Source organism: Tyto alba, unplaced genomic scaffold, assembly GCF_018691265.1.
Source record: "Tyto alba isolate M040663 unplaced genomic scaffold, T.alba_DEE_v4.0 Super-Scaffold_38, whole genome shotgun sequence".
NCBI classification, from domain to species: domain Eukaryota; kingdom Metazoa; phylum Chordata; class Aves; order Strigiformes; family Tytonidae; genus Tyto; species Tyto alba.
The window spans coordinates 2,006,991-2,032,065 of NW_024881313.1; the positions used below are offsets into that span (position 1 = coordinate 2,006,991).

The 25,075-nt window shown below is 39.9% G+C and overlaps 1 protein-coding gene across 5 annotated transcripts in view; it reads left to right on the forward strand.

Annotated features, from left to right (window-relative positions):
• The window catches only part of SATB1 (SATB homeobox 1), a 93,789-nt gene that overhangs the window by 15,803 nt on the left and 52,911 nt on the right, over positions 1–25,075 (forward strand). For 2 of the 5 annotated variants that reach the window (XM_042801859.1, XM_042801863.1), the window contains exons 2-5: positions 6,816–7,051; positions 10,870–11,046; positions 11,874–12,000; positions 12,729–12,852. In XM_042801859.1, the coding sequence (XP_042657793.1) occupies positions 6,841–7,051; positions 10,870–11,046; positions 11,874–12,000; positions 12,729–12,852 (639 nt within the window). In that variant the 5' untranslated portion in view covers positions 6,816–6,840. Of the gene's footprint in view, positions 1–2,085; positions 2,226–2,737; positions 3,835–3,926; positions 3,997–6,815; positions 7,052–10,869; positions 11,047–11,873; positions 12,001–12,728; positions 12,853–25,075 lie in introns of those variants that run through there. The other 3 variants (XM_042801862.1, XM_042801860.1, XM_042801861.1) reach the window with 3 other exon arrangements.

Here is a 25,075-nt window from a genome sequence, read left to right on the forward strand (position 1 = left end):
TTTTGGGGTTTGTTTTTTTTTTTTTTTTTTTTGGCTTTTCAGCACTCTCAGTAACAATCTTAGTAACCTTTTTCAGGACATGCAACATATGTACAACTTTTCATATTTCCTCTGTGTGCCACCTCCACTTGCTTCGCTCTGAATAATAGTATTATGTAACAGTGTATTCATTTTCGAGCATCGCATTTCTTTGCTTTTGAGATTATAATCTATTTTGTGCATTGCTGAGTATGATAAATATTTCATGTATTTCACCCTATTACCATTTTCTTTTTCCTGCATGCCCTGTATGCTGTTTGTGCTTATTTCGGTAAACGTCAGCTTCTTTACCTAGTCTCAATGCATTCCTCTTCTTTGATACTAAGGAATATATGCGTAGTGATAATTTTGCTCTTCATAGATTTATTGATTCGCCTTTTCTTTGTTCAGAGGCCGTGCTATTTTGTGTATTACAGAGCTGGTATTGGCCTCCCCACTTTTGCTGCTGCTTCAAGTCTGTATGTGCAGTTCAGTATGGGGGGGGGGTGGGGGGGTGGTGCGTGTGGTGCTTTTTTATTAAAGTTACTACCCTAAATATTTTGGCTATATATCTGCCTGCAGAGTAATTCACGTTTCCTTTAGCTGATGATGCAACTTGCCTTTTAGATATTGCATATTCCAACACTATGCGTTTTATCAATAAAGAAGTTTAATTTTTCTCTTATCTCGTAGCTTGTACAAACTTGTTGCTTTCAAGTTTGTCTAGTTGGGCTACTTCCCCCCCCACCCCCCCCCCCCACCCCCAAGTGCATGACGGGAAAAAGTTATGCCTGTCTCGCAATTATTTATTTTGTGGCTACGTTACCACCTTTCAGCTTTCCGCCGTTCCCGGGGGGGGGGGGGGGGGGGGGGGTGTCTCTGGGTCCCGCTTTTCAGGGACACCTTTGCGACGCCCCGCACGGCCGTGGGGCCGCAGCCCCCCTCCCGCCGTTACCCACCCGCGGCAGCTCATTCCCCGCAGCGCGGGCGCACGCTCCCCCCCCCCCACCCCCTGCGAGGGAGACCTGCCCCCCCATCACGGGCACCGCTTCGCCCCAACCTTCGCCGGTTTTTAAAAGCGGTGCTTTTCTTTCATCTCTGTTGATACCGCGGGAGGGGGAAGAAGAAAAACTTACCTCCCCCCCCCCCGCCCCCAACGTGGCCTGCCGGCTCCCGTGGGGGGGGGCGCGCCCCCACCTGCGGGGGTGCGTGGGGCCGAGCGCCCCGGCCGCACGCCCCCCCCCCCCCCCCCCCTTTCCCTTCCTCCCCCGCGGCGCGGAAAGCCCGCACGGCAGCGCGCTGCTCCCGCCGCCGCCGCCGCCGCCGCCGTGCACCTGCCCGCCGCGGCCCGGCCGGCGCAGCCTCCGCGGGGAGGGGCGGGGGCTGCGCTGGCGCGGCGCGCTCGGCAGGATATTGTTCAGCCTTCACCCCCCGCCCCTCCTCCTCCTCCTCCTCCTCCTCTTCTTCCTCCTCCTCCTCCTCCTCCTCGCCCCCCCCCCCGCCTCAATTCTCCACCCCACGCTCCCGCCGGCTCGCCGCAGCCCCCCCCCCCCTCTCATATACGCCCTGGGCGTGCAGGGGCGCGCAAGCTGCGCGGCGCGGCGCGGGCATTGTGCGCGGCGCGGGCAGGGCCGCCTCACCCGCACCCGGCTGGCTGCAAATTCGTGCGCGCCCGGAAGCCGCACGCCCTCTTCCCCACCCCCCCCCCCCCCGCTCACCTACGGCGGCGGCCGCCCCCCCCCCCCCCGGCCCGACCCGGCGCCCCCTCCCCGCTGCCGTCCCCCCTTTTGCCCCCTCTCTTCTCCCGACCCCCTCCCGCCGGCCTCCCCTCCCCCCCCACGCCTCTCTCTCTCCTTCACCACCACCTCCTCCTCCTCCTCCTCCTCCTCCTCCTCCTCCTCCGCCGCCACTTTCTCTCTCTCCCTCCCAGGACGCGTCGGATGATCCGGGGCCGCCGGGGAAGGGGCTCCGGGCAGCAGCAGGGAGGCTGCGTCCTCCTCCCGCCGTCTCGGGCTGTTTAAAAAAAAAAAAAAAAAAAAAAAAAAAAAAAAAAAAAAAAAAAAAAAAAAGCCGGTGGCCTCGGTGTTATTTTGTATTAAAATGAGGAGGAGGAAGAAGAAGAAAGCAGCGGCGGCAGCGGCAGCGAGCGGTAGCGGAGAGGAGGCTCTGAGCAGGGGACGGCGGCGGCAGCAGCAGCAGGAGGAGGAGTAGTGATGAGTCAACTAATAATTTAATGGGGACAGAAACAGAGAGAGAGGGAGAGAGAGCGGGGGGGGGGGGGGGGGGGGAGAGCGAGGCAGCTCCGTCCGGGGACACACACACACACACACACACACACACACACACAGAGCCGTGTAACATCCAGCAACAACCACCAAACCGGCCTAAATAACAACCGTAGTCAGCCAGCCAGAGGAAACGAGAATTAAAAAAAAAAAAAAAAAAAAGACCAAAAAAAAAAAAGCGCCTACCATTATTATTCTTTTTAAATTATTGTTGTTTTTTTTTTTTTTTTGCTGGCTTGGTTTTTGTTGTTGCTGGCTTTTTGCAACCTTTCTATTTTACATTTTTTACCCCTTCTTACGAGTAACTCTTCTAGGAGTTCCCAGATTTTTTTTTTTTTTTTTTTTTTTTTTGCGGAAGCAAAACCAGTTTGGTTTTTTTTTTTTTTTTGTGTGTGTTTTTTTTTGTTGTTGTTGATTTTTTTTTTTTTTTTTTTTTTTTTTTTTTTTAATAAGGAGGGTTGGGGTTTTTTTTCAATTACAATTTCTCCCGGTTTTGGACTCGAAGGGAGTGAAACCTCGTCACTTTTTGTAGTGGTGGTGGTGTGCCTTGTTGTGTGTGTTTCCTTCCTCCCCTCTGTTCTTCTTCTCTCTCCCCTCCTCTCTCGCTCACTCTCTCCCCCCTCACTCGCACAACAGCCCCCGGTAAATGAGAGGAGACAGGTCCTCTCTGCCTTTTTTTTTTTTTTTTCCCCTCCCCGGACCGCAAAGGCAAGATTAAAAGTGGCATTTTAGTGCCTTTTCCTGCAATTTTCTCTACACTTTTTTTTTTTTTTTTTTTTTTTTTTTTTTAAATCTCCAGTAGCGATCTCTGGGGCTGAGGTTTCCGCAGAAAGTTTGGGGGCTGTTACGGTGTGTATTTTTGCGGAGGGGGAGGGGAGCGGGCTCCTTCTGTGTGTGCTGCTCCTCTGGGTGCCTATTGGAGAATAATAGTGTAAGTGACAACCTAGAAGTAGACTTTCTGCTCTTCACACTGGATAGAAAAGCTGCCTTTTTTTTTTTGCTTTTTTTTTTTTTTTTTTTTTAAATAACCCCCTTTCTCACTTGCTCCTGTACGTATTGGTTTTATTTTTGAAAGGATAGCTAGACTTAAGTCACCCTCCACCTCAATTTAAACCTGCTACTTTATTTTTTTAAATTATTATTATGAATTCCTCCTTTTGAGCGTTACACTTGTCTGATCAATTTGATCTCCAGCTCCTTCTTCCGTTGCTAAACCTTGAAAACTGGCTCTCTCAAAAGATATTTAATCTGTGTTTTTTGTCCATTGCCATTTTTGCTCATGGCTACTCTGTTTCTCGCTATCTATTTTTGCCCCTCCCCGCCTAGAGGAAAATAGCAACAAGAAAAAAAGAAAAAATAAGAGAATACTAGGGGAAGTAGTCCTCAGGTCTGCTGCCCCCCCCTCTCCCCCCCTCCAGAAAGGGGGGGACCTAGAAAACATCAGTCTTGAACTTCTTCCTCTTCAAGAGCTCGGGCTGCAAAGGAAACCTCCTTTGTTTTTGTTATTTATATGCTGTCAAGTTTTGAAGTGGTGAGTTTCGGGTCGGTTTTGCTAATTTCACTCAGAAAACTGCAGTGTTTCTGTTTCTAGATAAGTACTTTGCTTCTTTGTCTCTTTAAAAGGTCACAGGGAAAGCTTGGCCTGGATTGCGAGAGCCATATGGAACGGATAAGTGCGGAGCCTCTCTCAAATGTGATTATGGGTTTTTATGGGGGAGGGAGGGAAGAGGAGGGGAAAGGCATGGGGAGGGGGCTGATTCAGGAGGAGAGGAAGAAATAATATAATACCGGCGGCGTTACATCGCGACAAAAGGAGATACCGCACCGACTCTCATTCAGAAATTGCGCGGTGTGCCCGTACGTGTACGCTGTCTCTGGGAAACTGTGCCTTGAAATTGTGCTCTTCTCTCAGTGCCTGTGATGAAAACTTGTAGTTGTGAAAGATGCCTAAATGCGAAACCCGGGGAAACTCCTGGCCTGGAACCGGCGGAGATGATAGTTCTTCCCTGCAACCCTCTCCCTGGGCAGGCCACGCTGGTTGTTGCTCATCACTATTCCAAACTGAGGTTTCAGTGAACTTTAGCCTTGGGCATGGAGTTTAAATGAGTAAATTAGGTGTTTTATGTGCATGTAATTTTGCTTTGTAACATAAGGCTTTTTACAAGATGACTAAGCGGGGAAAGGATGCCGATGGGTGGGTATTCTCAGGCCAAGTGAAAATGACCCACTTGGTGTTTTGGTTGTAGTCAGCGTATTAACTAAACTGCGATCTATCACTTTTATTCACTGTACATGATGTAGTGCGATTCTGACTCATGATGACTAGATACTTTTTGTAGCAAAGAACCTCGGTGCCTTAGAGTACTTCTGAAGTTGCCAGAAGTGACAGGGATTTTCTTGTTGGGGCTGTTCTGTTTTGTTTTGTTTTACTCTTCCTCCCTACCCCACTTTTTTTTGTTTGTTTGTTTAATTTATTTTTTTGTTAATCCTCTTACTCTTGAGAGAGACCAGTCTCAGAAAAGCATCCCTATAGTACGTTAGCATCGTCAGAAACATCGGAAGATGTTAACAGTTTGAGTCTGTAATTCTTTGCCTAGGCTGCAGTTAACACAGTAAAAAAAAAAAAAAAAAAAAAAAAAATCTTTTCAAAAAGTGGCTAAAATAGGCACGTTTACTGTTAATGAGACACACGACCTAAAACAGATGGGATCAAGATGAATGGTAAACCTTAGCCTGTCACCTTACAGCATAAGGAAAAATAACGATTTTCTGAACTTCAGCTATTCAGTGGCATTCTTGAGGTTGCTTGTAAATGTTCGGATTAATGTATTACCTCTTTCCTCACCATATTGGGAAAAGCAGCATGGTGTTCAAACAAGAAAAAATAGTTTACAGAACTGTCATTGGCATATATACCACCGACATAGAAGTATATATATATAAAAAAAATCCCAAGATGTTCAGGCTTTAATAGCTTTGCTATGAAATGTGCAGAAAATGTATTGAATTACTAGGCAACTGAAATAAAGTAGCAATTATCAGATTCACACCAGTCTTTCTAAATACGACTTCCCAGTATTAGTATTTGTACTTGCTAATGTGAATTCTAGTTCATAAATTAACGTCTAGTCACCTGTCCTTAGTGATTATATTATATACATAACACAATTGTCAGTGTAGTTACACCTTTCTCAGTCAGAGAAAGGTAGGGTAAAATACCTAACAATCACAACAGTATTGATGGATGAAATCATAGCCAGAAAGATGTCTCTGTTCTCAGCAACTGATTTTCAGTTTGGTTTTTGGTTGGTGGTTTGTTTGTTTGTTTTTTTTTGTTGTTTTTTTTTTTTTTTTTTAATATAGTTGGAAAAACAGATTCTGATGAGTGACAAAAATCCTTGAAACTTACTCTGTTATGTTTTAGTCTTGGAGGATGTTTAGTGATTTAGCTGGAATTGTTATTCATGGACAGAGGTTTCAAAAGTTTAGAAAAAAGGAAATATAAACATGCTAACATATACCTTTTTTTTAATTTGCTATTGAAATTACTTCTGTTTTTTGGTTTAAAATAGCTGTGCCAGCATGTAACTTAGCATCACCCAGGGTGGTTTTTTTTTATATATTTAGGGGCTTCAAAAGTACTGTTAGAAATTGTGGGTTTTTTTTTTCCCAGCATTAAGTTTTGTGAGATACCTTCTCAGTTATTTTTCTTAATTCAGTAAACTGCTGCATTTAATGCTTAAAGCTTAACATCTGAAAAAATTCATATGCACATTTTGAACTTTGCAAAAGTTGATAAACTCTTTGTATAATATCGGTTAGGAAACTCAGAAGCAACCATCTCCCGCCACTGCTTTCTGATGTTAAACGTTAAATTCTCTCCTAAATTCTATTTTTAAGGGGGGGGAGGAATTGTAAATGGACAATATTCTATACCTCTAATAAATCTGTTCCTCCCTCAACTAAAGTTTTAATAATCTCTCTATTGTTGTGCATCCATCTTTTTAACCAAGTAGACTGAGAAATGTTTCACTACAATCTTTTTCTTTCTCTGTCTGTCTGTCTCTCTCTCTCTCTCTCTCTCTTAACACAATAAAAACTCCCGGGATTGATAACAAACCTTTCTGTGAGATTTGTAACAATAGCTGTGTTGGAGCACATACCTTGACAATCATCATCATTTATACGAGTCCTAGTCTCTCTCAGATTTAGTAGAATATCTCTGAAGATTTCTTTTTAAAGGGGTACTCTAGTTGGTCTTTAAAAAATAATTCCACCAGATTATGACGCTATCTCTCTGTAAACTGGGGTATGATGTCATTTCTGGAGCATAAGTTTGTTTCTTTTTAAAAAGGCATCTTCTTTCCAGTTAAAATAGTTATTTATTCTTCTTTCTGAGCTTATGATACATCTATATCTCTCCCTGTACATGTGCAGGCTGTGTACGTATACATATGCGCACACGTGTACAACATATATTTTTTTTTTTTTTTTTTTTTTGAATCATGGCAGGTGATCTTTAGAGGCGGGACTGAGTATGGATCATTTGAACGAGGCAACTCAGGGGAAAGAACATTCAGAAATGTCTAACAATGTAAGCGATCCGAAGGGTCCACCAGCCAAAATTGCGCGCTTGGAACAGAATGGGAGCCCATTAGGAAGAGGAAGACTTGGAAGTACAGGAACTAAAATGCAAGGAGTGCCTTTAAAACACTCTGGACACCTGATGAAAACTAATATTAGAAAAGGTAACACTTTTGATAATTCTGCATTAGAGAAATATGATTTATAATATTTGGAGGGGGGAAGCATACTTTTGCAGACTCTACTTCATTTATATTTCAGGGTTAAATCTCCATTCTAAAATACTATATATTCCCAACTATGATATAAATCACATTTGGGAAATGTAAGCTTCATGCTTGGGTGGAGCATCTTGCTTTACAGGGTGGAGTCTGATTTTTGTTAAGGTAAAGGCTAGCTGCCCTGATTAAAGCAATTTCCGACATTGAATTAGAAGTAATGTAATGCATTAATTCTTTGAGTAAGTGTTGGGCTAAGAAACGCAAAAATATGTAAGAGTAAATACCGAACCCCCAAAACAAATTCTCGCCTTTCCTCTTAATGATGGTCCAAGCTTGGAAGGGCAGCAGTATTTCCGTAACAGTTGCAAGCTGGTTTAAAGGAGAGAGTGTAAATCTTTAGGTATCGCATTGGAAAAGTCATTTATGATGTCAATCTTCGCAGTTTATTTTCTTAAGTACAATTCATTATTGAACAATGAACAACTTGGGTGTCATATTTTTCAGTGGCTGGTTTGCTGTAATTAGACATTTACACAAGGAAAAGGCACATTTAGAATCATTGATGTTTGTATATGGATGGCTTTTGTTTGCATTGAAAATACTTTTAATGGACAATAATCTATAAATTTTGCTTATCAAAATGTGTAAGTCTTTTTGACTATGTCCTGCTAATTTAAATCAAAATATGCTGCAGGTAATTAGGCATTTGTTTTAAAACAGCCTCTACTTTTCTTGGTATAGTCGGTGTATGTTTATAATCCAGATTTTTCTTGCATTTGCTAAGCAAAGTGCAAAATGCAACCAGGACTATTAAACGCACAAAGTTAGAAGGCAGAGGAATTTCATTGTGTCTGATGCATAACATTTATCATACAATAATTTATTTTTTCCTCGGTTTGGCGAAAACAAAGAATATATTGATCCTGAAATGAACAGACACAGCAGTCCGTATTGTTAGATCTTTATCTATTAAAAATGGAAAAACAGCACTTCAGCAAATTCTTTGGCCTCTGCTCATGATTACCCTATTTATTGATTGTTTGCCAAGAATGTATGCATCTTAAGAAAGCCAGGGTAAGAGCATTAAAAATATAATTTATTACGGCTTTTCAAGCAGAGTGCATTAATATTGTACAGTGAAGCAGTGGGGCTATATAAAAAGGACTTTCTGACGCCTGCAAACATATAAGTTCCATAAATTCCTAAATAGGAGATTTCAGCTGTCTCTGGTATTATGTGATATTTGCACAGCAAACTTCAATGCCAGGACAGTTTTAGACAAGGATTCTACAGACTTCACTGCTCCTTATGGCAGACGTGCTGTTTACACAGACTCGTAAACCTTCAGCAAAAGCTCTAACACTGCCTTCAGGTTTAAATCATGCTGTATTTTTAGCAGCGAGCACTGACCAATGCTCTCCCCTTTAATACTAGAAGGTTATGAAGTTGCTGCACTTGGAGGTCTTGCCAAGTACTAGCAGGAGTGATCAGCCAGCTGAGATTGTGCTCCTCTGTATAACATTTTTCACATTAACAGAAGGACACTCGTGACAGTTTGCTAAAAGATTTAGTGGCTTGATTTGTAGTCAGATGATACCTGTGTTGCACTACCAGGATCCACCTCTGATAATCTACCCTGTACATCAGAATCTGGCTAGGAGGTTCTCCCGTGTTGTTTAAAGTACCACATTTTCCAGAATGCTGCAACTCATGAGGCTGCGTACCTGGCAAAATGTGTGTTGATATGCAGTGAAGTACCTGTGCACTGCTAGTTTTGTGTCTGATCATTGCTTAATTTGTAGGAACTGATAAGGGGAAAAACAAATACGCTTTAGCTGGGTTTTGAGTGTATCTGCACTGTTAGTTAAAATGAAGCTTTGTTTACATTTTATCTTTGGGTATTAATGGTGAAGGTACTTAAGAATTTTGAGCCCTTACTCTGAGTCAGACGGTAGTAGGTCAAACATCAATTGTGAGAGCCTAGAAGGGAAGGAAAAAAACAAACCACCACCTTTTTGCAGATGAAGCGTGTGTGTGTTTTAGAAAGCTCTCCACAGCTTAATTAAAACCAATGAAGAAATCGCCAATTTGCATGTACTGCTTTTGCTGTGGTCTTCTCTCCCTTCCTGACCAGTCTCACTTAGATACATAAAAAAAAAAAAAAAAAAGCCAAAAAAAAAAAAAAAAGAAAAAAGAAAAAAAAAAAAAGCAGCTTTTTCCTGCACTACATAAATATTGGCAAGCTTTTAGTCTTGTCTTTCATGCTGAGCCTATTGGGCAAACTGGAGTGAGTTTGTGAGCTTTTCCAAGCGAGCCTGAAGGGGTTTGTTTGCCAGAGATTGACTCTCTGGTGAACAGATGTAGTTTAAATATACGTGCTTAAGAGGTATCTTTTTTATTGTGATTTCTTGCTATACGTTAGAGCACAAATCAACAGACGTGGTCTTAAAGCGTTTATGTATTGTCAAAAGTAAATCTTCTTTTAAGACTACAGCATGTCTGGTGCACCTTAGCGGGTTAGGAGGTTTCCGTAAGTCTAGAGGGCAGTGGTTATAGAGGCATTAACATTGTAGGACTAATTGGAGTTCCTGGGTGCCCTGTTAAAATAACCCTTGTCATCATTTATGCTAAAGATGATACCCCTCTGGCAGGCTGCCATAAGACAGTTCTGTACATCTGCCTTTAACCCTTTTGCTTTCTGTCATTAAGAGATCCTAACCTGCGCTGCTGGAGGCAGTGGGACGGGACAGGGGCCTGAAACTGTGGGTCCGAGGTCATCATGTCATCTGTGTCCGTCTGGGTGGCCGGGAGGGATTTTCACAAAGTCTAGGAATCTGATTGCCGGGAGAGACTTTGTCCCTAAAACTGCTTGGGTGATTTGTAATACTTCTCTGTCTGTTGTCAAAGGGGAGGAAAATAATTGTTTTAAAAAGGCATAAGGAAAGGAAAAAGGTTATCTGCTTAATGCTCTGTGCAGCATAGGGGATGGTTTGTCATATGATGCTACCAAACTGGAAATTAGTAATTACTTTCAAGCATACCAAAATAACAATGAATACCAGAAATGTGGAATGTGAAGTGCAGGAGGCAACAACAACAACAGAAAAAGCCCAAACTGCAGGTACACTTCTTAAAATGGCATTGAAATAATGATTTGTTTCTTAAAGATGTGAGTGAAAGTAGTGCTCAAGTGCACTCAGTGAATGAAGCACGAATTAGTGTTAACTTTTGCCTTGTTTCCTTGTGTGCTCTTTTTAGAGCAAATGTGTAACACACAAGGTGATTTGTTGTTGATGTTGAAGGCAATTACATATTTTTGGCAGGACTAAGAAAGTTTTAATGTTAACGAACAAAATTATGTAGCTGGTACTAAAATGGCTTACAGTGAAGACATCTGCAGTATGTATTTAGGTTCTCATGCTGCCTGCTACTCACAACAAATCAGGCAGGACAGAGAGAATCAACTTCTCTTCAGTCAACCTTGTTATTTCTATAGAAGGTAATTCTTTAATCTGTATCCGATCAAGTGAGATAAATTTGCATTTCTGCTTTTCAGAGAGATGTATGTTTTGTTGAACTTTCTCTTTTTTTTGGGGAGGGTGAGGGGAAAGGACTCAGGGAATGCGTTTATCAAATATTTGTGATGATTCTTGATGCCTCCTCTGCCTGTTCGTACAGGTTTTATTTATATAAGGCTGTATAGACCCACCTACTCTACTGTAACTTGAGTTTAATACATTAATTTTATTTTTTTTTAATAGGAAGTATGCTTCCAGTTTTCTGTGTAGTGGAACATTATGAAAATGCCATTGAGTATGATTCTAAGGAGGAGCATGCAGAATTTGTGTTGGTGAGGAAGGATATGCTTTTCAACCAACTGATTGAAATGGCATTGCTATCACTTGGATATTCTCACAGCTCTGCTGCCCAAGCAAAAGGTAAATAAGATTATGAAATTCTACGATGAATTATGTTTGTGGAGTCTTGGGGGAGGGGCAGGATTTCTTTCAGGAATGTGGTGCAGGTTTTACTACTTAAAACTTCTTGCAGATTCTGTCTCTGTATTTTTCCTTTCCTTAATGTATTTTTGTTTAGTTAGTGCACGTTTTGTTCGTGGGGAATGTGGAGGTAGATTCTTTCTTTTTTTTTTTTTTTTTGTTTAAAGAAAAAAAAAAGACTTCAACTGAATCATTAGTATGCTTATTGACCTTAATAATCTGCTCCACTGAGGATCCACAAGGAAGTGTAAAGCATATTTGAGCAGATGGACTGTTGAGAGTCAACTTGCATTTATGACTGAATATCCAGCTCTGTTTCTTTTATTTTGTTCCTGATGGTTTTATAGACTGCAAAGTATTTTTTTGGTTTTGTTTTTTTTTTTTTTTTTTTTTTTGTACTCAGTCCTTGCATTGCAAAATCTTTTCTAATTTATTAAGAGGGATGCTAAGTATTATATCATGTCGTACTGAATTCACGGGAACTTAGAAAAACACACTTCTATACATATTAAAAAATCTCTACTGCAATTCATTTGTATAATTCCATAATGTAGATGAAAGCATATCCTTGTTGGTGTGTGTGGGTGGGGGTACTTGGGGGGTGTGTGTGTTCTTTTGTTTTGCGAGATTTAAGAGGCTAGAAACAAAGGTGGTGATCTTGTTAAAATCAGGTATTTCCTTTGCCCCTAGGAAATAACAGGTAAATGACTTTTTTTTTCAATTTTTCCTGCCCTTCTTGCCCACTCAAAAAAATAAAAATCCCACAGGGCTTATCCAGGTTGGGAAGTGGAATCCAGTTCCACTCTCCTATGTGACAGATGCCCCTGATGCTACAGTAGCAGACATGCTGCAAGATGTGTATCATGTGGTCACACTGAAAATCCAGTTACACAGGTAAGTTGCATACCAGTTCTGGGACGTGAACTGTTCCTTGTCTGCTCTTACTGTTAATATTGCTTGTATTTAATTCCCACTGTGCTGTGTGCTCAAAGTACAAAGGCTTATCTAAATTCCTTTTTAGTTACTCTAATTCTTCTTTAACTTACAGTATACTACTGCAGAAAACTTTTACAGCTCTGATACATAGATTTTCTTTGGATATCTCATTAAAACTATATTGCATTTTAGTCAATTAAATGATGCATTACAAGAAGGCATTTTACATAAAGTTTACTTAAGAGAAAAATATTTTTGCATATCATGAACAATACCATCTGTGTGCATTTTGTAAAAGAATGACTTGCTCACACTTATTGTTGCTGTCTAGGTTCTTAAATTTCACGGTAACAAAAAAGAAAAAAAACAGTTAATATATTAATGCTTTTCATGATCAGTCGTGAGAAAGCATTACACCTTAAATTGTTTTACCAAGCGCATCAGAGCAGGAAGGTAGAAGTAACATGAAAAAATAGTCGCCACATGCAGCTGATGTATAATTCATGCATCAATACAGCAGATGTGTTGTATAAAGTAATTAACTAATCGGAACAATCAGGAGACCGAGAGCAATCTCCAGATGCATCTGCTTGATGCGCGAAATGAAATCTGTCTGTCTTAAAGGAATGTTCTGCAGCAGGATGCAATCTTGTAATAATCCCTTTTCTAATCTGTGTTTCAAATAGTTGCCCTAAACTAGAAGACTTGCCTCCTGAACAATGGTCTCACACAACAGTAAGAAATGCTCTGAAGGACTTACTGAAGGATATGAACCAGAGTTCATTGGCCAAGGAATGTCCCCTTTCACAGGTACTTAGCATAACATGTAATAAATAATAAAGCACTATAGGCAACGCTGATGTGAGATTTGAGATTTCTACAGACTGTAGCAAGTAGTACCCGTGGAGTGAATCTGCCAAAAATGCAAATTCATTTGACCACTTCATGATCTTTATAAATATGCCTGATTCATTTTGAACATAGTCTTACAACGTTTCCCATGGGGAGTCGTGAAAGGTTGTTTACACCACACTAAAATTGTCTCACAGCAAACTGGATTTTAACTATTTTTTTGTCTTCAGCCTTTGAACTGCTTTGATGCAACTACTTTTTTCAAGCACGTGCGTTCAAGATGTTAAAAGGCTCTTTACTTACTGCTGTCAAAAGTACTACTGAATCTGAATGCTTGTTAGATAACCTACAGTAGTTTTAAATGCTAATTCATAAAATGAGACAGTCTTTGGCATGCTATATGAGAAGGGAATAAAGAATAAAGCTCTTTGGATGATGTGGTGTTGTTGCAAACAACCAAAGGAAATTCAGTCATTTCTTAGTTCGAATGAAAATATACCTAAAGAGATATCAAACCTCAGTGTATGCATTGCTGAATATTGAACTGATGCTTTCCTCAAGCCTTAGTTGTATTGTTCTCTTTTGGCATCCTTTTTGTCATTTTTTTTTTTTTTTGTCAAATTACTGTGGAAGCACAACTTTCTACGCAATAGAGTGTCCAATGATGCTGTGGTGAGAACGTCATATTTATATTTACCTTTTAAATTTTAGAATGTATTTGTTCTGGTGCAGTAGAGACAAATTCAGTATACAAATAAATGATGCTAGCTGTGGTAGGGAAGGGAAAAAGGAAATTAAGGAAGTCAGAGTATTTTTATGAGGATTTTATTTCTCTTGCTCAGAATATTGGAGTCTTTGTCTCCAAGACTTCAGTTAATCTATAAAGGACTACTCTCTTTCTCTGTCTGTCTTACCAGTGGGTATATTAGCAGGCTGTTTTCCCATCACTTTTTTTCTCCCCTATGGTTAGATTGTTTTCAGTGATGTGGCTCCAGTATAGGAAGTCTTGAAGTGGAAATAATCAAAATTATCTTTACTGGTTGCAAACCGTTCCAGTAATATGTCTGCAAAGTTATCTTGTATGTACCTTCCGTAAAAGCATGTGAGCTTTTGCACTGCTGGCTTATGGAGGCTCCAGATAATTTGGATTTTCCTCCATTTTAATATAGTAGTACTAGTTTTTACTTGTTACCGATGGAAAGCAAGTAAATTCTATAGAGATGGAATATCTCATTTCTATTTGGACATCACGTTTCACCTAGCAGCTTCTGCATATATATATATATAGATGATGCAATGATAAAGCAGAAAAAAAGTTTTTTAAAAGAATACTTTGCTAGAGACAGTATCACGGTACTGGAGACAATTCAATAATTACACTCTCTAAAAAGTTTTTAAACTATACTGAATTTTTATATAATAATTTTAATGGACAAAACCCATATTGCCTAATAACAGCTCTTGAAGTTAGTGCCTGAGATGACCAAAACCCCAGATTTCAGAACTCTGATTTGAGGCTGTTTGTTTACTGTTTCGCACTTCTTTATTTGTAGAAGAATATACTTAAAGCTGTGAGCTTCTTTCTGTTGTTAAAAGCATGCTTATTACTTTTGTCATCTCTATCTTCACCAGCGCTGCAGTAGTTGGGTTGCAAGAGTTTAAATAGCTTCTGTTTTTATTTTTTTCTGTAAAGACCGAATCACTTTAAGCTTAAGATACTTTTATTTATACTTAACTTTTGGAAGAGCAAGCTGTCACAGGGGCTGATCGAGAGCCCATCAGTCAGTCTAAATCTTCCTATTTCCCTCCGGGAGCTTGAGGGGAGGACATGTTGATCTGATGGTGCCCTTTTCACATGCCTAAATTGATCAGAGTGCTTTCCGTATTTGCCTAACTAATAACTCGTTGTATATCGCCCTTACGGACAGGCCACTGACTGAAGAGTGTCTGTGTTTTGTTAAACATATTAAAGTTGTGGTGAATCGCGTCGCGGCGGCGTGCTGCTGCAGCAGCAGAGGTGAGAAGTGGGAGCAAGGCAGAGGTCGGGAGGCAATGATTCCTTAGAGGGCCCATCAAAAGGCCGGCGTGGGGGACTCTTCTGAGAGCAGAGAAGTGGTCTCTCCCGTTATGTGCTTCCACGGGCATAGGTAATGCCATATGAAGTGCTCCATCACAAATGCAAACGAATGCAGTGACACTGTACTATAACTTATTAACACTGTTATGGATATAATTTATTAACCACAGAAAAATGACTCAAAGTGGAAACGAGAGTAGTTATTGTTTTCTGTCACTGTCATTAGCAGTACTCTATTTTGTGTAGGTAAGGAAGGATTTGTTGTAAAGTATTTAAGTTTCTGTGCTCGATGTGTGGCATCTCCAAAGCCCCATCTAAGCATGGAAAACTGAGAATCATCATCCTTACTTAGGATTTACTGTATTTTCTTAATTGATTTTGCATTTCTATATTAAAAAAATCACTTATATTTATTCAGAATACTGATATTCTATGTGCTGCAAAAAAGCCCAGGCAAACTACTTTTATAGTGCAGATACATTTAATAGCTTGAAAATATGTGAGCAAACAAACTTTGAGATCCATTTTGTCTTAATTATAGAGTCTTGAAAACTTAACAGCATCATCTACCTGAGTGGGTTTTCTATTTTTTTTTTTTTTTTTTTTCCATTTGCTTTCTTGTCCAACTAAAACCTTGGGGCGTACAGATATGAACTCTTTGTGCCTTCCTCAGTAAAATATCACTGTGACTCTTGCTCTCTTTAGGAGAGTTGAAAACATGGTCTCTTTTGAAGCTACTGTAATTGTTGTAATCTGTGGCTGCTGTGACCACCCTCAAAGGCCAGGTTTATCCCTCGGCATACGAGCCTGCATCACGGGGAATCCCTGTTGACATGACTTGGAGTGCTCGGGATGGACCGGAGCAAACGCATGGCTCTGAATTGCCATTGGAATTGCAAGCATCCATCCAGAGGTTTGGTCTCAAATTTTTGGTATCGAGCAGGCAAGGTAAAGGATGCTGCAAATTTCACATGGAAAAGCCAAACCTCTTCTGAATTATGTGCTGCAGTGTGTGTTTTCTTTCTTTACCTCAGGTTTGCAGATTTTATTACTAGGGACTATCAGCATACACCGATGCCGGGTAAAAGACTTCTCGCATTTGATACGCATAGCTCGCTTAATTTCTGCCTCCTCTCCAGACCTCTTTTGATGGAGAAGTCAACTTGGAATTTAATCTAGGGCTCATTTTGGGGCTATCTTGTGCATTCCGTTAAATTGGTGCATCTCATGAATGGCCTAGATCTCGTTTACCTCCTGTTTTGGCTCTTCAGTCTCCAAAGGGTTGTAAAGGAATTGGTCTATCATCAATTCTTATTTCCAACCCTTTGCACAGAAGCTCTACTCTACCTCAGTCTGTTGGGAGCTGCTCTAAAGTGATCAGGCAGGCAGGCCTGTTGCATTTATTTATTTAATGTTTAGTCCTTCCATCTCTCTACTTCACCCTTAGTCCTAGCATTTTCATACTTCACTTTCACAGTTTTGCTCTGTTTTGGTTTCTAGTGCAGAAGTCTCTTATTACTTTCACAGCTAAAATAACTGAAATACTACAAACAGTATTTATACTGATATTAATAATTGTGGGGTTTGTTTGTTTTGTTTTGGTGTTTTGTTTGTTTTTTTTTTTTTGTCTTGCCCCTATTGCATTATTGTCTCTCCCTCTCTCTGTCTGTGTATATAGTTAAATAAGCTTTTATGAGGGAAAGGAGAGCAACATGGGCTAGTGGCCCAAGAAAAGGTTGGCAATTCTTTTGATAATTCTGGAACAAATTTGTTGTGTGCTTTTGAACACTTAGAGGTACCCCTTATCTTGAGTTCCTGTAACCTTTTCCATGAAAGGAAGATAACAAGTCACCTACCAAATGAAGAGATTGTAGAGATTAATTAGTATCTGGGCACTTCTTTGAAAATATGGCAGTGATCAAATGACATTGACTTTTCTACTGGTATTATCTCACCTGATTTTTTTTCTACACAAAGATTTTCTAAATGATTGTTGTTAGTATTCACAAACAGGCATTTTTATCAAACCACTGCAAAAGCACTTCTGAAGCAAGGTATTCTTTCTCTTCTACCACAGTACACTGAAATGTGAAGGTGTCTCTCTTTTTTTTTTTTTTTCTTTTTTTCATATTTTATTTCTTTTCTTTCCCGTTGCTCATCCTTTGAAACTGCTTGCATCTAGCCTGGCTCTCAGGACAACCAGTAGTCTGTGCATTATAGATGAGAAATTCCAGGGCCGATGTATAGTAGAATCTCAAATATCATGGTTTATTATTTTTTAAAATATTTTGGTGGGGACATGCAGTATTTTCATGTAATATATCCAGAGGCTGTGATACTATGGACATAGTCATTTACAGACATGGCATTACTAGTTTAAATTTTTCTAAAGATGTTTATGTGAGCCACCCTCCTATGCCTCTAATGTCTTTTACATAATTTTACTCTTGTTGATGAGGGAATGGCATTTTTTCAGTTAGAGGGATATACACTTTCATTCCATGAAATGCATGCGCACACAGAGCAAGCGCTGGTATGATACTGAAGTCTGAATAGTTTTGCACTCGTGATAAATATAGCTATCCTGACTGCATTTTGATCAAACATCCATGCAGTAGTGAGTGATTGTCTGCATCTGACACGGGCACAATATAGATCACATACTTTCCTTTTTGTTCAGACATCCTGCCCTGAATTTGCGTGATGTTTTATGCAGACAACGTGCAGACTTTATATGATCTGGCAGAGATGCCAGACAGAAAGCTTGCTTGGAACATCAGTGTTTCTTAGTTCGCCTGATCTGAAGACACCTGGCCATCATAGCAAATAAGCAGCATAACAGAAATCCTTTCGCATTTCCTTGCTGCTGTTCTGACCCTCCCACCCCTCCCAAATCCCAACCAAAAAAAGTTGCACTTGCTAAAAAGACCTATAAATAACCAAGGAATGAGCTATTAAGAGTTGCCAAAATACGTACTTTTTTATGAGCAATTTTTAATTCATGCTCTACAAAACTGAAAGGTGTTTTTTTGCCCTCCCCTTTCAATTTTACCTGCCTAGACCTGAGATCAAGCCCTTGGATTTCTTTATTGCCTGTGATTCTCTTCTTTCCTTCTCTCTTCCTCCTCCTCCTTCTCCCCTCCCCCAGTAATTAATAACCTGAGTAAGGAATGCAGCTCCTTTTTCTACTTTAGAAGTTATTGTACTTTTAGATTTTAAAGATGTCATTAATTATTTCAGGGAATTAAATCCTTGAGGGCCTGGGCTCAGGTTTTGGCAGGCAGGGCCTTTCAACCCACCCCTCAGTTGCTCAAGAGCGTTCACACTGATGTCTTCTCAAGCTGACGTGGTACTTGGATTTTTAAAAACTTTTCAATTAACTATTAAAATTTGTGCCCATGATTTTTAGTCATCCCGACAGAACAGATAGTTTTAGTAATAGTACAGAGCCTATTCCTGATGGGGTGGGGAAGATAAAATACGTATGATGGTAGAGCTATGTGGGGATATTTGCAGGATACTCAACCTTTCAATTGCTTGATCTTTTGATCACTGATTTTTGTTTTTTAGATTCATCTAAAGTCTTACCGTTAAAGCTATGTCAGTCTATCTACAACTGTGTTATCTGGCCAGTTCCCTATTAAAAGATAAAATATATAGCTTTTTTTCCTGCCTCTTCATTAGAATTAACTATGAGTACGTCCAAGTCCCTTTCCAAAACAGTTACGAGTCCTGGACTTACTGTAGGGAGGAGGGGAACGTACCTTGTTTCTCAGACAAATGCAGTTTTTGACTTTAGAGAACTCTGTAAGGTATCAGTGTGTCCCTTAGTATCTGTGTTGTCATGAGGTCTTGTGTTCCTTCTTCTGAAAAAGAGTCGAGCCCAATAGAGGGATGGTGCTACTGTTGATTTAATTTTTTATTTTTTTGTAACACTCCTGAAGTCAGCTGTATGGCGATATAAGCAGCTGTCTTCCACCAGCGTCTTTTGTGAGCAAAGTACAAAATTCGTGCTTCTTAAGGGAATAACATTTTTGGGATCGTGCATGTTAACCACTTGGGATTGTTTGTATCTCAGCAATTTTGAGAACTGTCATGTGAACAATTATCTGCATCATCTGGACTTCAAGTTTTAGGGAAGTGACACAACAAAAAAGGAACACAGCACATTTTCTTCAGATACGTTATCCTTCTAAAGTGTGCACATGTTGTAGAACTGAGCCCTACTTGACGAACTGAGCCCTACTTGACTTCTGTTTTCACTCAGTGGTTATGAGAATGGCGTATAGAATACTGGCATTTTAAATACTTGAAGTGATGTTGTTAATTTTTTTATATATACACATATAAAAAATGCTCTTTTTTTTTTTTTTTTTTTTTTTTTACCTCTTTTTACATGTAGTGGGTTAAGAGAAAGTCAGATAATGCACTGCTACAGGGTTCTCCATTCATTCATTCAAGTTTCTTGCATACTTCTTAACACAGTCATGCCAAGTGCAAACCCTGATTTATTTATTTTTTTCCATAACTTTATTAGAGGGTTAACAAAACACTTCTCCAGTGTTCTTTAAAGCAAGATTGCAAATAAGTCTTTTTTTTTTGTTCTTATTGGCAAATTGTTGGCTGTAGAGTACTGCACAAGTATAAACAACATGAGAGATCCTTTAACATAACATGAGAGAGCCTTTAGTCGCTTTGCTCCCTAGCTTTGGAACTCATTGCCAATTGAAGTAAGGAAAGCTCTGGCTGTTGGGACTTTTAAATCTAGACTTAAAAGTTATTTGTTCTGTTTAGCATTTTTAAAATGATTCTATTAGGAATTGTATGTGCTTCAGTTTTAATTTTAACTCATAATGATTGTAAAGCACCCTGGGATGCTTGCATGAAGGGCGCTACAGAAGCCCAAGATTGTATTGTACTGTGTTGTAATGTATTGTATTATTACATGGTGCTGGAGCTGGACCACGGACAATTCATATAGAAAACATTTGAATACTTAGCTAAAGATAAGGAGTGCGGGGGGGAGGGGGGGGGGGAGGGGGGAGTACTGTCTCTTCTTGCTTCTTTTCCCCCTTTTCTGTCAGTTATTTTATTAAACTAAATTAACGTGGCAGTTACTCCCTAAGAAATGCCAGCATAATTTACTGCTGCAGAGGGGCTCAAAATGTAAACCAGATGATAAACTAAAAATAAAAAAGTCCACATTAAGATTTAATTGCACTTCCCTTTCTATATTACGTTCTTATGTAAAATACATTACAAAACAGTACTTTCTTTATCACTTCCTTCACTTTTAACTGAATTTCATTAACAATAAAGAAATATATTGTTTCTGTTTCAGTAATGTCACTTGACAGTTAATCCCTTAACGTGATGTACATGTCTTTAAGATTTTTTTTTTTTTTTTTTTTTTTTTTTTTTTTTTTTTTAATAAAGAACATGATAGCACTGACTGGAGCCAAGTATTGCACAATCATGTGATTTGCAAGTTTCCCAGCTCGCAGCTTTGCCAGTGCAGGTCAATTCACACCTGCCACACTTATGCCATTCTGGTCCTCATGCTGCTTTTCCTCAGTGATTGTCAGAGGTAGAGTGAGTTGTGCGTGCGGCTCCTTCCTTCCCCCCTCCCTCCCCACTCCAAATGTGTGGTAAACCTTGTGCATTGGAAGTGTCTGCTCAGGAATTAAATGGAGTTTAATTTCTGTCCATTAGGAAGCTGCTATCCACATCGCCAATTAAGCCTTCTATTTAAAGGGTGAGGCGATACGTATGTCTACATCTTAATCACTGTTGCGACTGGTTTGCAGAGACCTTCCCTGACTGGTTCAGTTATTACTAGCAGTGGTGGGAGGCACAGAGATCAGTGTGGTTATAAAACCTACCAAAAAGATGAGCAAATTCTGTAGGTGCTGTAGCGTCACTGTCAGCAGATTTAAAGCTGAGGTACGTCTGTGTTAGGGGACGCAGGGGTGTAGGCATAAAGATGCGTCAGGAGAAAATTACATGAATTGGTAATCATTTTTTACCTGACAGGAATGAAAGCAAAGCAGGACCCACTTACTGAGAGGCAATGCTAAAAGACGAGCAACTCTTACCTTGTCAGACCAGACTCGTTAAATGACTTTGCTCTAATCATAACTTAAGAGAAAAGACCTGAGTTTCTCAAGCAGACCCTGAGCAAAACTCTCAAAGCCTGCTCCCTTCCCCCTACTTTTTTACCCCTCTTTTAATTAATAATTAGAATCTTCCTTTTTATTAGCAAGAAACGTGGTAGGAAAACCTGAGGCAAGGGTGAGCTTTGTCTGTCTTTCCTTGGATCCTTCTTTAGGAACAGCACAAGTAGTACCAGGTTCCCCCGGTGCCTTGCAGCGGTGATGAGGGGATAGGTTTTTCAGGACAGCAGCAACCTCAGACCTGCCTCACTCCAAACCACAGAATAAACTACTCAAAAGGCAAAAGTTCTGTTCCCCAGCAGTGGGAACAGATGAACGATTCTCCCCATATATACCTGCCCCTTAATTGTTTCTGTTTTATTTTTCACGTACTAAGATTTCCTACACTGAGAGTTGCATTTCTTTTGTAAGCTTGTGCCAGAAGTGGAGGAAAGCTGCGGCAAAGCATAGCCCATGCCTGGGTGTGCCACTTTTCCAAAGTATTTGATACTTTTTAGTGAAGTGTCATGAAGAAGGATGGGTTTAGTGGTGATGAAAAACTGAGGCACGTGCAAAGGATGTTAGTGTCAATGGCCTTTCTAGATACAGAGGGGAGATTTCTGCTTCCTACGTTTACCTGGTGTGTTCATATTTGAATCAGTATATCTAGACTCTCTCAGAATTGAGCGGGGGGGTTGTGTGTGTGTATATATATATACATATATATATATGTATCATAAAAAATCCTACCAAAATATACTTGCCAGATAGTACATCCACAAGCTCTTAAAGTTGTGTTCCTTACTCTGCGCTTTCTGTAAGGGGGAGCTTTGTGTGCTAAATGTAATCTAGCTACATTTTTAAAATGTATATATTTTAATATAAGGGGTAATTAAGAAAAAAAATTGAATAAATGGACCCACAGTGTGCATGTGCATACTCTGTATGGACAGCTAGTTGAAACATTTCGCTTTCAAGATACCTTCATTGAGTCTTGCATCTTTTTATGAATTCTTCAGAGCATTTATGCATATCACAAGCTCTTGTCAGTGAAAGGCAGCAACACAGGCAAAACTAGTATCTTGGCTAACATAGCTGCTTAAAATGTCACCTTCATGTGATTTTACTTAGTAGAAGTTAAGAATCCATAGAAAATTTCATACTATAACTCATTTTTCTCCTGACAAATTTTTGTATTTTTCTCAGGACAGAAAGTATTTTGTTCATGTGCTTTTAGCAACGCAAATATCCTCATAGAATTTGGGTCTGTACGATTAAAAATAATCAGATATACAAGTGGCTCATAAATAGGCACATGGCCTGAAACAATAAATCTGACACTTAACCATTTAAACAAAGGATAGACAAGGGATGTTGCATTTGGCACTAGAGGGGTATTTAGCAAGCAATCAGAGGCATGAGAGATGCACTGACTAGGAGCGGAAATCAATGAAGTTCAAACTAAAAGCTAGTCATACATTAAAAAAAAAAAAAAAAGGCAAAAAAAAGCAAAAAAAAAGGTAGATATCTACTGCAAGAGATTACCATGGGATGTGGTGAAAGTTCCAGCACAAGAAGTCCTCAGATCAATATCAGATGTTTGCTCTAGCTCAGCCATAGGTAACTTGGCTGAATTGAGAAATTGCTAGGTGAACTTCTAGAGTCTCTTTTTAAGTTGTGTCCAAATAGATGCTCAAAATGGTCCCTTTTGGCTTTAAAAATCAGCAAAAACTTGTGTAGAGAAAGGAAGAGAGATCAAAGAAAAGGCTTATCCTAAACCCCAAAAGAAATTCAGCAAGACAACTGTTAGTGCTACTGAGTCTGATGACTTCTTGTCTGGACATTGTGCCTTAGGGCTCAGCTTCATGCCAGACATCTGATGCTTTGCCTAGCAGAACAGTGGAATCCGAGAAGAGACTTGCTGAAAATCATGTCCTATTTCCCAGCAAGAAAATCTTCCTTAACGTGGTGGATAATGCTAAGCAATTTTGAAGAGCCTTTTACAAAAACTGTAGTGAAAACAACTGTTGTGGCTGGTTGAAGATAGAACAGTTGTCAACATCTCTATCAGAAAAATGTATATACTTTATTTTTGTCGAAAAGTTCTATGTGCCCCAAGCTGAATTTAATGCATTAATAGATCTAAAATGTCCCCTATCACAAAAAGTATTTGCACGAGGATGGCATTTGGAAGCATGTACATTAGGATTAGCATTTCCAGATAGGAAACAAGTCAGTAGCACTCTGACCTGGCTGGAACAGGATCGGAAATAAAGGCAATCCACCTGAGAGGAAGGCTGAAGGTGTCTCTTACTCTGGATTTTCACCAGATCAGTCTGTGAGATCTCCGAGGCCCCACCTACCCCATCCCTGTACAAGAAATGGTGGTTTGTCCTGCCTACATCCATTGCTCACAATCTGGATTGTCCTCCTGGGCTCCCGCTTCCTCTAGTCTAGTTCCTAGTCTCGTTCCCGGTCTCCTGAGGAGGAGCGGTGAGCACGGGCGTGCAGGCTTCACGTAGCGCATTGCCTAGCATAGCAGCAGCCTGGAAGAGGGTCTGAGGAACCCGTCTCCACGTTACGGGACTGGGAAGGAGGGATGGAATTTACCCTGGAGTAGCTTAGCTTTGGTCCTGTAGACTTGAAGTCCAGCCGTGGTTGGAGCCGGCTTCATCCAGCAGAAATTCTGCCTGTGCTCCCCGAGGTAGCTTTGTGATGGGCACCAAGGTAGGAGCAATGGGGAGAACCCGTGAAAATGTGCGTTCCTGATTCAAGCTAAAAGAGCAGTTTAAAGCAATCTAGTTACTTCATAACAGCTTTTTCAATCAGGCTCCTGGCTAAAATGGATAGTGCTTTCCTTACCCATGGGGCTTTCAGGTTTCGGAACTCTTCTGGCAAAGGCACTGGCAGAATCAAAATCTTAGGGTGTAATAAGTCATCCCTCAAAATATAGGACCATTTTCATTCCATGAAGTAAACCAAGAATTAACTTATTAAATAATGATTATTTTGCATTTTATATTATATCCAGGTAGATTTTAGGAAGGGTTTAGACAGGACTTTTACTACTAAGTACCTGCCATTTACAAGTGGTGTGCAATAAAAATCAGTATTCTTATAAAGATTCATGTTGGACATCTGACAATGAAGACAAAAATGTGTTCTGTCTCCTTATTTTTTATAGGTTGAGGTTGTGACTTATTTTTCTTTCTTTTTTATTTTTTTTTTTTTTTTTAGTTTAAGGCACTATGCCATAAAGCTTGTAAAGCAGTTATGAAGTTCTTCACATGTGAATTAACATTTCCCACCTACCTATCTTTCTCTCTTTTAAGCTTTTAACCTTTGTAGATACAAGACTAGTGTCTTGGGAAGCAGCTTTCTATTTGAGCTTTATTTATATCTGTCAGTGGGAGATGCTCGGAAAACATTGGGAGAATGCTGCTCTGTCATGCAGCAACTGGGAATTTACATTACAAAATGGTAAAAATAGTGCAAGGATCAGTTCCTTCAGATGCTGAATCCTCATTTCTGATTTTTGAAATCTTTTTCTGTGTGGGTATATTTCTATACATATATAAATATATGTGTGTATATATATGTATATATGATTGGGGTTCTTTTTGGTTTATATCTTCCCTTATTACGTTCAGTATAGCTTTATATTTATGTTAGTATGTACATTTACAATACTTAAAGACAACATAAGGCAGAAAAGGAGGAGGAGATAATTTAGGCTTTACAAGGATACGGGAAAGGAGGAAAGACATGTTCATGTGTTGGAAGAAAAGCTTGTGCCGTCATTTTAAATCTGCCTTTGGGCAGTTTTAACTTATATGACCAATATTTGCCATGCAGATCCTTACTTCTTCTGACCCTGGCAACAGTATGGAGGTCAGATAGCCATCCAAGTGCAATGCCAAAGGCACAAACAAAAGTTTTTTTTTATTTTTCT